At 34.8% G+C, this 12505-nt stretch overlaps 1 protein-coding gene across 8 annotated transcripts in view; it reads right to left on the minus strand.

Moving 5' to 3' along the window:
- Window positions 1–4029: 4029 nt before the first annotated feature.
- Window positions 4030–12505, minus strand: part of CUL2 (cullin 2) — a 39332-nt gene continuing 30856 nt past the window's right edge. For all 8 annotated transcript variants that reach the window (XR_014943146.1, XR_014943145.1, XR_014943144.1 and 5 more), the window contains 7 exons: window positions 12254–12406; window positions 11785–11862; window positions 10369–10435; window positions 9666–9868; window positions 8222–8323; window positions 7409–7525; window positions 4030–4646 (listed from right to left, as the gene is read on the minus strand). Coding sequence is in view for 5 of the 8 variants with exons in the window: in XM_085538909.1 (XP_085395035.1) it covers window positions 4515–4646; window positions 7409–7525; window positions 8222–8323; window positions 9666–9868; window positions 10369–10435; window positions 11785–11862; window positions 12254–12406 (852 nt within the window). In the remaining 3 variants the exon portion in view is untranslated. The remainder of the gene's footprint in view (window positions 4647–7408; window positions 7526–8221; window positions 8324–9665; window positions 9869–10368; window positions 10436–11784; window positions 11863–12253; window positions 12407–12505) is intronic.

Consider the following 12505-nt stretch of genomic DNA (forward strand, 5'->3'; position numbering starts at 1 on the left):
CTCTAAGTGATTATGCTAAGAACAAGGCCTACTGATGCAGACACTAGGAAGCCTTTCATCCATCCTGCTTTACTTTCTATAGTCTCAAAGTCAATAAAGCCCTCCTGAGAATAAAATGCCAGAGGAAGTTTCTGGCTAGATAAATTCATTAGAGATTCTACTTCACTGATGGTTCGAGTGTAAAGTTTTTACTTTAGATTATAACAGCCTTGTAATGTGCACAGAGCCTTATCCCTTAGCTTAATGCAAGCTGAGCATTACTTGAGTCAAGACAAACAAGTGAGCACTTCAGTTTTGCTTAGCTCATTTTAAATAGCTTTGAGTCAAAAAGGGTCATAAATGAGGTGTAAGAACGAATGGTGAGAGTAATTTCCTAAAGAACTGTAACCCTCTTTACTTGCTTCTTACTGCTGCTCAGGCTTAGAAGAGTCCTTTTCCTCTCAGTGCATATTCAAGGCTGGACTTACTGAGGAGCCCCAGGCGCTTTCAGATCTTGTGCTTAACGCTCCTGTAATGACTGAGAAGAGCAGCACCAATTCACAGTAATGTCAAATTACACCTTCGAAAATACTAACAGACTTCTTTACCAAACCTGTAACAATTCATCATCAGAACTGGACTAAATATTAACATTGTTTATCACATACATATGTTTACCCAAAGATGTATAACAACAGCAAAAGTGTATTGCTTCTAAAAACAAGTTCAACTCTTGGGCTCCTCCTCTACCTCTTTCATTGTGCTGGATGATAGCTTTTTCTACTGATGCAATTGTGAACTCCATCAAACAGAGAACAAGAAATGCAGCTCCAAGTTGCTTGCATGTCTGTTTACTTTTACTGTCATATTTCCTCACCTCTTTAAAACCATAAACACACATTAGTGTTTAGTAAAGTCTTGTGCTGTTATAAAATTACTCTACCCAAACAATGTTTTGACGTTTCTTTTGCCTAGCGTCTTGCACAAACTCTTCTGTTATCAACATCGAAGTGCAGGGTAGCTTACTGTAAACAAGTAAAATAAGGATCAATTCCAACTTAGTGTAGGAAGACCAAATAACCAGTTCAAGAACAACCGCTTCAGAATATGTTTTCATAGACTGCAATGTCTCAGATTAATTAGGAACTTATCATATCTGTAATGCACAGCCAGTCCTATAGATAGAAAGTATACATTCTATTCATGAACCTGAATTATGCTGTAAGTCTTGCTCTTAAACATTACATGAAGAATAAGAAATGCATTTCTAATCATAGTTGAAAATTACTGGCTTACAAAATATATCAATTGCTCTGCTTCCTATTTGGAAAAGCAATATACCCATTCAAAGGCTTTTAAAAAGTAACAAAGCTATCAACATTCAGAACTGTTTATCACGATACGTCAATGTTAGGTACCTTCCATAGCGCTAGCAGCACTATATATATGAGCACAGTAAAATACAAGCACATATTTTTCTTGGCTGGAATAAGCCAATCAGTCTAGAAACAAATTTAAACATAATAGCAGTAGTTTCAGTTAGCACAAAAATCATCAACGCTAAACAACGCTACAGGTAAAATGCATTTTAATCTTGGAAAAATATGAGCTGCATCAAAACTACATGATTCCAGACTGAGCTGTGCGCATGTTAACAGGCTTACAACAAATAAAAAACCTCTGCAATTAAAAATTCAAGGCATTTTTAGATCTCTTCCTATAATTTTCCCCTCCTGATAACACTCATTAGCACTTTGTAATTTGAAATGATGCTTTCCAGACATATTTAGCTGCCAAGTTGTAGCACTACACAATGTGCTGTATCACTGTGTGCCAACAATGACTTCAGTGTCCTAACCCAACTATAGAAGGCTGAGACTTCTCACTACTTTCTCCCTTAGGGGGAAGGTGTGAGTTATACAGTAGAATTTAAAACGTTTCCCAGCTACAGCCACGTTTCCCAAGAGGCACCGAAAAGGCCGAGTTTGTGCATAATTACGAAAGATGTTGTCTGGGGATGCCAACAGTGCTGAAATATATGAATGTTTTTAACTCACTAAACATGTCTCAACTCAACAGCACCCTTATCTAAAAAAATATTACTTTTGATGTTTTAAGTATGCAAAAATTCAGAGATAAGGTAATGCTAAAAACGTACACGTTTGGGCTAGAGCAGTGAAGCATCTGCTTTGTCTATGAAGTGATGTTAAAAATAAGTTTAGCAGGGCTTTCTTCAAACTCAAGTCTTAAAATGTTGCTACTACAATCTAAATTTAAATACATTCTCTATGAATCTTTTGTGAACAAATGAGCTTAAACCCTGTGGACTCATACATGAGTTACAAGCTAAACATTTGTTTTTAGAAGCTTTGGTGTCATTGTTGGCTTGCTTTCTGCAGAAAGGATCTGATTCAATATTCAGGCAAAGTTTTTTCTTTTTTTTTCTATTGTATCATAGAATAGTTTTTTGTTTGGTTGGTTTTTGCTGTATTTTTCGTAGGGCACATAATTTTTTCACATTTAAATAGATTAAAAGGCACTGTAATGAATCTATGCAAGTATCTCTCCCATTTACTTTGTCTAATGACACTATGTGTGCTATTTTCAAACACTCATGCACAACTCTGAACTACCACACTGGACAGCAACCTGCTGCACTGTATCAAGATCAATTCAAAAACCACTTCTTTAAAGCATAAATCTGATTTCAAAACCCCAAATCTTAGTGCTGTAAATACAGAATAAATGTTTAGTACCCTTTGTTGTTTATTGTCTTTTACTTGCCCTCCCTAAAATCTACATAACTTTATGATGTATTCCCTAGATAACCACAGGAAGTTTACCATACCCTCCAGAGTTCATATGACTGTGATGCTATGTAAGAAAAAAGAGCCAGAAACAACCCGAGTCAAAGAGAAGCCAAACTGTCCATACAGTGAAGAACTGGAAGAAGATAGAAAACAGAAGAAAAGAGCTCTATGCAAAGGCTTTTTCCTTGTTAAATTGATTCTTGATCTGTGGATTTCTAGTGGCGATGAAATATCAAAAAATCTACAAAAATATTGATTTAATCTATCTATCTATCTATCTATCTATCTATCTATCTATCTATCTATCTATCTATCTATCTATCTATCTATCTATCTATTTATCTATCTATCTATCTATCTATCTATATGCAATCAAAACCTGGCAAAATAGAGCACTTGAAGTTAGTATTTATCCTGTCAACGACTAATAGCAGGCATAGACATGAGGAAGATCTTTTCTGCAAAAGGCGTTCAACTGTTTTCACACTATTAAAGAACTTGAATTATCTGCAGTGGTAGAGTTAGCACTTTAAAAAATTATATTTTGCTTATATGAGACTGAATGGTCACCATGTTATCCCTCATGAACAACACAAGGACAACCAGCAAAACAACTAGAAACCTAACTGAGGAGGGGGAAAATATCAGATGATAAACTAAACCGTATGAGTTAGGAGGGAAAAGAAGAAAAATGCATCATGGGCTCATGTGGAAACAACACAGATATCCACCCATGGATTGTTTCTACCCAGTACATCACTGAAGAAAACATTTTTCAATTACCAATCAGTCTGCTGTATTCTTTCCCAGTAATAGGGTGGTTTTACAAGCCACTGAACTATATCTTCAGTATTTACAATCATCATTCCTATCTGTGAACTTTGTTAGTTAAATTCCCTCAAACATCTGCTTATTTTCTCTTGTAACATCTTTCTCCATTGTGAGATTAAGAGAGACAGACTAGGCCTTCAGGCACTAAGAATGTAAGAAGTTAGCCTAACCTCAAGAAAACAAGCTGTGCTTATGACTTATTAAACAACTTAACTATAGGTCATTTTTTCTACACTCACATCAAACACAACATACCTGTCATTCAGTTTTACATAAATGATTTCTTATGACAGATATAATTTGAAGGTTATTCAACACCTGAGCACATATTATATTCACCCTTCCCAGTCTGAATATTTAAAGACATTAACGTTACATTCATTTCTAGAATGACGAGAGACACGTTATATAACTTTATTTTTTTTTATTTGACAAGCAGCAGTATCATGTTCATCTTTTTTTTTTTTTTTCTTTTAATGTAGATACAATTATTAGGTTATCTGTCATATTACAATATTTAGGTTTTCTTTTTTTTTTTCTTTTTTTTTTTTAACTTTGTCTTAAGATACATTAAAAAACATCAACTGCAAACGTGAAAGGGGAGGAAAAAAAAAAAAAAAAAGCATGGTACCCAACCAAATTTCCACATCTCAGCAATACTTCACTCATTCTTTTAGTAAAGTTTTAAGAAATGTCATAATGACATGAGCTTGAAATATCTATAGGCATTTTCATTGACGCTCATGACATGGCACTGGTGATGTTGTAAACAGCAGAAAAACGGGGGCTGCCAAGTGACCAATTATGGAGGCACAGGCCTGCCTCTTCCCACAGGAACACACCAAACAGTGACGGCAATGATCTCCTTACAATCATACCTGCAGGGTAGCAACATCATGCTACATAACTGTATTCATCTGCAGAGGCCTGGCTTCGCTCTATGTACTGTTTGTCTATCAGAACTTCAATACACTTCTTAATCATGCTGATACTTGGATTAAACCTAGCTCTTGATTGGCTAATTACCTGCAAAAGAAAGACATATTTTATGCGTTATTTTTATTTTCACCAGTTATTAATACTACCAAAATAAACCAAACCAAAACAAAAAAAACTCACTGCGTGCACTCAAGCAAAACTCAGTTTACTTTTAAATATAGGATTAAATAAAGCAAAGACAATTTACAACAGTCACAGCATCCCTGTACATTAGTGTCAGAACACTTGAACTGACTGCTTTACTCACTGGTTCAGTTTGACTGAATATTAACAGAATTTTTTTCAGTTCTCCTGCTTGATTAATTAGTCCTGGTAGAAGTGAAGTTGAATATTCAATTTAAAATTAATCTAACTTAAATGTATTTCTTCACTCTTACCAAAAATATAATGTTGCCCTTGTATCACAGGAAAAAACCCCAAACATTAATGAGGCAAGAATATATTAACCACTCATAGTAGACAGACCTTCCATTCAAAAGACTCATTCTTACCCCTCAGTATGTCAGACTAGAAATTCTAAGTGAATTTGTTATTAATAAGTATGAAAATGCTATGAAGAATGTAACATGAAGTGAGTGTGTATATTACTATAATTAGTAAAGACGTCACAAAAGAATGTGTTGAAAAATAAAAAGACTCTTGATAGTTAATAAAAACTTAACACAAGGCTAGCTGGGAAAACAAGGAAGCTTAGCAGTCAAATTATGCATACTCTAAGTGTTCAAGAGAAGTTTCCACAAAGATCTAATGAGAAAGCTGAGCATGTTTAACCCAGAACCACTTGGCAATCTAGGCTTATTCATACATCATACAGCGGAAGAAGTCAACGAGCTCAATGGAGAGGTAACTAAGTAAAATTTTCACCTAACATGAAACTTTCATCTTTAAATTTACAACCTGGCAACAATCTCAGAAGTGCCCAAGAGTCCATCAATATCTCAGACTGTACAGGAGAAACTTAACGAATTTTAAAGAATCTCACTTATGCCCCAGCAACAGTTCAGCTGAAGTAGATAGAAGAAGATGGGCACAGACCAGATCAGACAGCTAAAAATGTGGAAAAAATTAAGGGATTTTGGTACAGCTTCACCTTATTGCTTGAGATTGCATAGTTGCTTATGTAAATCTACATTGATTCCCCACACTACACAGCAACATAAACAATAATTATATAGAAGTCAAGCCATTGGTTTTTAATGTTCTAACTAACCCAGAATATAAGTAATATTCAAAACTAAGAATTACGGATCAGATGAGTATGACTTTCAGGTGTCATCAATTCAGTTAGAAGCTAAGGCAAAAAATATAATTCAGCTGGTGACAGATAAATGGAGTGTCAACTTTATTCTACACTGTTTTTTAAGATGACTAGCAGTCAAAATATCTGCTTTTACTGAAAAACTTGAAGAAACTCCTGTTGTTAACAGACTGTAGTATTCCGCAAGAGTACTGCAAGAACAAAATGCACCCGAGGCATGTCAGATAGTGCCTCCTCAGTCAAAGAGGGGAAAAAACATGCAGGAGTTTTTGTTTCTAAGCTGTTGAAATATGTAACTTCTTCCATCATTTACACTGGTCTCAAGACTCCTGAACATTTTGTAAGAAGTTGAGAATTCAGGGAAAAATGTATTTTCAAAGATAAAACAGGGCTTGCCTACCATTTTCTAGCTTTAAGAGAAAAATCTTAAGAGCATTTCATCATAATTGCAAGAGTTTAAGTAACAGAAGATCAAATAAGCAAAGATTTTGAGAAGTAGTCAAGACCTATGCTGCCTCATATTTTAAATGTTCAAAGTCAGATATCTAACAGAAAGCTTGCTTTCAGGGCATCTGTGCACAAGCACTACTTCAAAATCCAAAACCTCTCAGATGTTTCCCATTACCAGTCAGTACAGACTTACAAGCTGCTTATTTTGCTTAGGAAATTAAAATTAATTGGTAGGTGTGGTAACTATTTCCTTCATCACCACAGGACAGAAAGCATACAGATCTTAAAAGATCTTAAAACTTAAAAGCATACAGATCTTAAAATGCCACTCCACCTCCATGCTCAAAATGGTCCAATAAAGTAGGAAATCCTCTCACACCAGTCTACTCTGAGGCTATCCAGCAAAGCTCAAGAGACAAAGAATGCCTTGGAAGGCTGAGGAAACCAAAAGTGTGAACTGGTTGGTATGAGCAAAGGTTAGGTCAGAAGAAGAAATGCAATTAGGCAGGCAACCACCACAGATGGAAAAGTGGAAGAAAAATGAAAGACATAACACCTTTTTTCTCAGCCAGTTCAAGACAGTTCACAGATCATTAATGTAGAATATAAAAAATCTAGACAATTGTAGTACTTAAGGTAAAATGGAGATTAAGAGCAAGTCTACATACTCAGACAACTTTTAAAACGTAAGCCATGAATTAGAACAAAATCCAAATTTACAATTAGAGTGCAAAACTGGCTAAGTGCTTCTGCGGAAATTTCATGTCCAAAATATCCATACGCAGGTGTCTTCAACTGAACCTACAGTTCTGGCAGCGATTCTTATAGGATATGACATCTGCAGGCATAGAGGCAGCCAACAGGAAAGAACAAGCCCAGAGATGCTTAATACTTTAGTGCTAAGACATTTTTATAGGACTGAGTGATCACAGGTAAGTACTGTGTTTCAAAGTAGACTTTCACTAGTGAATTTCACTGAAGTACTAGTGTTGACATGGGAATTTAATGGTTGGATGTTTAAACTATTAAACTTCTATCCTGAAGATTTTCATGAAATCCTAGGAAGAGGATTTTATCTTACCTCCTGAATAAGAGCATTATGTCGCAACACTTTACGTGCTTTCATGATACGGACTATAGCAGCTTGAAGATACATTTTTCTGTCTTCGTCTACAGCACTTCTGGTCTGCTCCATCTCCTGCAATGTAGGAAGAAAAGTAACGTTTTAAATATAATAAGATCAATAAATATACCATAGAAGTATCTTGAATCTAAACTTCTTACGTTAGTATAAGTCAACTGACACAACAATCTAGATAAAGGTCAATTTCACGTAACATACTTCTGTAAATCAAAAATACCAGATTTCATGCAAGTCAGCTGGTAGGTAGGAAGAAGATAACTAAAGCAGTGCCTCTGCTACGGAGAAAAGCAGGCAAAATTCACAGGGTATTGAGTTTAGCAGAACGTAAATTTCTTGTACAAAAGACCGTGACTTAGGACATACAGAAGGAAGCTGGATTATCAGCATTGGAGCTGATTTTAGCTGATGGGAAACACAAAACCATAGGAAAACAGTTTGATTTCTGCAGTTTCTGAAATAAGTTGCCAACAACTACCAACAAAAACCTCATTATATGAGACAGTTTAAATGCCAATTCCATTTCCTACAGGAGAAATAGCTCTTGTCAATCTTTTTCTTATTATTCCCTATCCTACCTTTTGCTGCCTACGTTTTAAGTATAAAAAAATTGCAGCATGTAAGCTGCAAATTTAAGCAATGTCTTTACAGTGTTGTAAATCCTATACCTGCTTACACCAAATATAATCAATTCAGTTTTAGAGAATTAAGCTTCCTAAGCTGTTCAGCTTACGGACATTACAGAATACTTGCCTGTGGTGTGTCTTTCTGCATCGATGTTGTAATTTTAAATTTTGTTCGTTTACTGCTGAAGTTCATATTTAATGAAAACGTAGACTCCGCCTCCACATCCTCCTGCAATAAAGAATCTTTTTTAAAAAGAAAATAGAAATGGAGACAAAAAAGAATAAGCAGCAAGGATTTGTTGGGATAAGTTTTCTTTAAAAAATTCCATGTAGAATCTTGCATACATGAATGACATTTCAGCAAATTTGCAGTTGAAAATGTTGAAGAGCCATTTGAACCAGGTCAGTTTTTTAAGCTACAGTTTAACACAGAATATACAACAGACATAAATAAATGTAAATCCTTTAAATAAGGGGCAACTTCCTAAGATTTTGAAAAATCCCACAGTTTTCTGTAATAGCTCTCAGTGATATATTTCACACATGGTTTAACAAACATCTTCCCAGCCACTGTTCCAACCTGAGCTCATTTCTAGATATTCAAAGCATGTCCTATGCTTCAGCCAAGCATCAGATCTTCCTTGTGATCTCCCCTTCCATTTTCTAATATTTTCTTGGTTAAAAAAAAGGCAGCTGTCAGAGCAGCTTTGGATTTATTCTTGTAAGCCATGTGAACAGCTTATCAGTTTCTTCTGCTTGATACTGTCTGAATAACTTGGGCTTTCTGGGCTAGCTGGAAGTATATGCTAATGTTTGTATTGTATTCACAGGTACATCTACAATGCTTCATACACAACAAACTTTTGTGCCCTTTGCTGTATGGGAATAGAAGGTAAATGATATATTACTCAAATAGCACTGGAACTCCATGAAACACATGGAATGATAAGAGTTTGGCAAAACGCAGCTAAAATCCTCTCACACAAGCCCTCCTTGTTATGTGTCCTTCTTCTCCTGTAATGTATCAGCAAGAAAGAATATGGCTGCTGTTACTTTTGGTCTCTCAATGCTACAGATTTATTCTGAGGATTACTTTATCACTCATATATACTGACTGGTATACCAGTCAGGCTCCTTCCAAAGGTCCTACAACTTATAAAGACGTATTTAAAGGGTATTCTCATCCAAGAGCAGTGAGTCAAAAGCCACGTGGATGAAATTCAACAGAAACAACAAACAGTTCTCACATTTTTACCTTTGTAGCAGACTCTGCCGTCAGAGGAACAAACAGAATTAAAGAATCACAGAATTGCAGGGGTTGGAAAGGACCTCAAGAGATCATCCAGTCCCAACCCCACAATAGGTCGCACAGGTGGTTATCCAGAAGGGTCACAACCTCACAAACACAATCTAATTTCTTCCTGTCTCTTTCTTTATAAATAGAAATTTACAGTTGCTCACAGGATCGATAAGACAGTTCAAAACAAAGCCTTCTGTATTAGAAAGACCTCAACAAATAGTAGAGTCGTAACACTGAGAACACGAAACATTTTTATATCATTACTGCATACCTTGTCTGAGTCATGGTTGATCATTTTAACGTCGAGTAAGGATTTGATAGTTTTTGTCAGTTCCTTTTCATTCATTTGCGTACTGTCTTGAAGCTCCTTATAACTGACAGTTTCACTGTTGTTGAAGGCAAGCAACACCGCCATTTGGTATGTTGTGACCATGGCTACATAAGGTTTGCACAAATAATTCATTTTTACTTCACCTGCAGTGATACAAGTAGCACTTCGTAAACTGGCTGAATGCAATGAAATACCAACTGAAATGTAACTCACATAGTTCCTACACACATGCAATTCCAGATACGCAATTCACACCTCCATATGGCATGAGAATACAAAAACTATGATGTTTTAATTTTACACATATAGGAGATAGTTTGCAAAAACTTAATTCTGATTAATAGCAAATACTACAACAGTAGTGTTTTGAGGAGAAAACAAGAAAAAAGATGAATTTGAATAACATAATGTAGTTCATAGTAATAAAAAAAGGAAATTCCAAACAGCCTCAATGGTTTGCAATGTGCAAGCTTATTAATTTCTTATATTAATTTCTTTACAACATGAATTACTTTATGATGCAAAAATAATCAACTGAATTAAGATGCAGCATGTTCCACTTCCAATGTCTATTATCATTTGAAAAGGACGTCCAACAATTGTCAGTTGTATAGAGCATGTTTAGCAAAGCACTTATTTTTACCTGTACAAAGATAATGTAACCAAGTAAGCTTCCTTCCACTAAAATGTTGACTGTAGAATAATTCAAACTGCAAAATAAAATGACCTTCAATTAATCACACATATAAGCTTATAATAGTTTATTATTATTATCACACTACCACTCCAGTGAAGAAACACGGGTTTTATGTTCAATATATTCAATTCAGACATCAGTGATGATTGGTGATGAGTCTATCATTGCATCATCCTTTCAAGATAGGAGATGATTGAGCAGCATTTACCAAACTACTTGAACAAATTAACATATCACATGATGACTAAATAGGAAAGATTGCTGAGACATTCATACTCTCAAATCATAAAACTCTGGAGCTAAAAGTAGTGTTCTGAAGTATTATCTCTACTGAATCCAACAGAACTCTTTGGAGTTTCTAACAATCAATCTCATTACATTTTATCTTTCTGTTTGTTCCAATTCCATATGAAAACATGTATTTGATGGCTTTGATTTCCCATTTAACTGCTTTTATAAAACATCCTTCAAAAACTGTAAGCTTGTAGTTAGCAGGTATTTCCCCCCCAGTCAGCTCCACAACAACTCTCACATTGAATCTCACCTTACATTCCTCTACATATTTTTATGGGAGAATTACAAGAGAGCAAGCTTGAAAACAAGCATAACATTAGCCACTCTTTCAATTAGAGTTTCAGGATAGATAAAACTACACAGATTGCAAATATCTCTGAACCAAGATGTAACTAAGAGTTCTTGAATTTCCTCGGTCAAACTTGCAAAACTTTGAAACCTACCAAAACCATTTTCCATAAAGAATTACACATTCATGACTTAGGAAACATCATTTCAAAGTTACACTGACAGCAAAAATTGATGAAAATGGAAGCGTCCCCTACTCTGACAATTTTCAAAGTTAACTTTAAGGAAGGATACATGAATGTTGCTTGACTTCAAACAAAATATATTCTCTATGAAACATGGCACAAGCAAGCTGTACCCACACTTTAATCTATTTAGTAATACTCCCTTTAGATTATATATAATATTTAGATAAAATAGAATTTTATTAAAAAATCAGGATCTTATCTAAAATATTAGGAATTGGTTTTAAAGCTAAAATCAAGTAAGTTCATCTGATTGTATTTACTAGTATCTTCCTCATTAATCACAGAGTTAAAAAGAGTTGTAAAAATAAATGAATTAAGGTGACAGAAATGCATACATTGAAAGCAGGATGTTTTTTGGGTGATGCTTCCAAATTTCATATAACTGGAGAAAGAGTAGTCATGAATTACAAACAAAATGAAACAGCTCAGGCTTTTTGCAGTTAAAATTGAACTTGGTGGGTTTGGGGTTGGTTTTTTTTTCAGCATTCTTTTACATCTCAACATGTTTACAAGAAGCCTCCTACTAACCTACCATCTGTACACTTTTTTCCAGTTCCTGAGGAATTGCAAATGTAGAAGAAGGAGCCTGAGTTAGAGGCCACGCACCTGCCTAAGGGTATCAGGAAAAACAAAAATATTATTACCATTTTCATTCCATGTATACTTTAATAAAAAATAAAACAGTACTGAACAGATTTACAGTGCATATTGTCACTAGACAGTCAATTTAAACAAGAAGTTTTACTGCTCCTTTTTAAGAATACACTACACATCCCCCAGGAAGACCTTAATTCAGGTTAAAAAACACGACATTTTACATCACTACTGGTTAGCACACTAATAAGTTAATTTTAAAAAGATAAACTATGAAAGCAAAATATTCCACACTGATCACAAGGTGTCAGATGAAAAGTATTTCTAGTTACAAAAATATTTCACTTGTTATCAAAACATACAAACAACATACAAATAACTCAACAGTAATAAACATACATTAGTACCTGTAGAACATATATCTGAAAGCTAATTCCCAAATCTATAATTGTGTCCTGGTTTTTGATAAAGTTGTTGAATTTATTGTTGAGATCAGCACTAACACTCATGTCTGTATACATTCGATGAAGCTTGCTGGTAAATTCATAACCACAGGCTTGCTGTGAAAAAGATATTGTTAACAAGTTTTATTGTGAAACAACATTTATTATACAAATAATGCACATTCATACATTTACAAATCTAATATGAAAATCTAC

Source organism: Coturnix japonica, chromosome 2 (genome assembly GCF_054131305.1).
Source record: "Coturnix japonica strain WE chromosome 2, WE-NBRP24, whole genome shotgun sequence".
Lineage (NCBI taxonomy): Eukaryota > Metazoa > Chordata > Aves > Galliformes > Phasianidae > Coturnix > Coturnix japonica.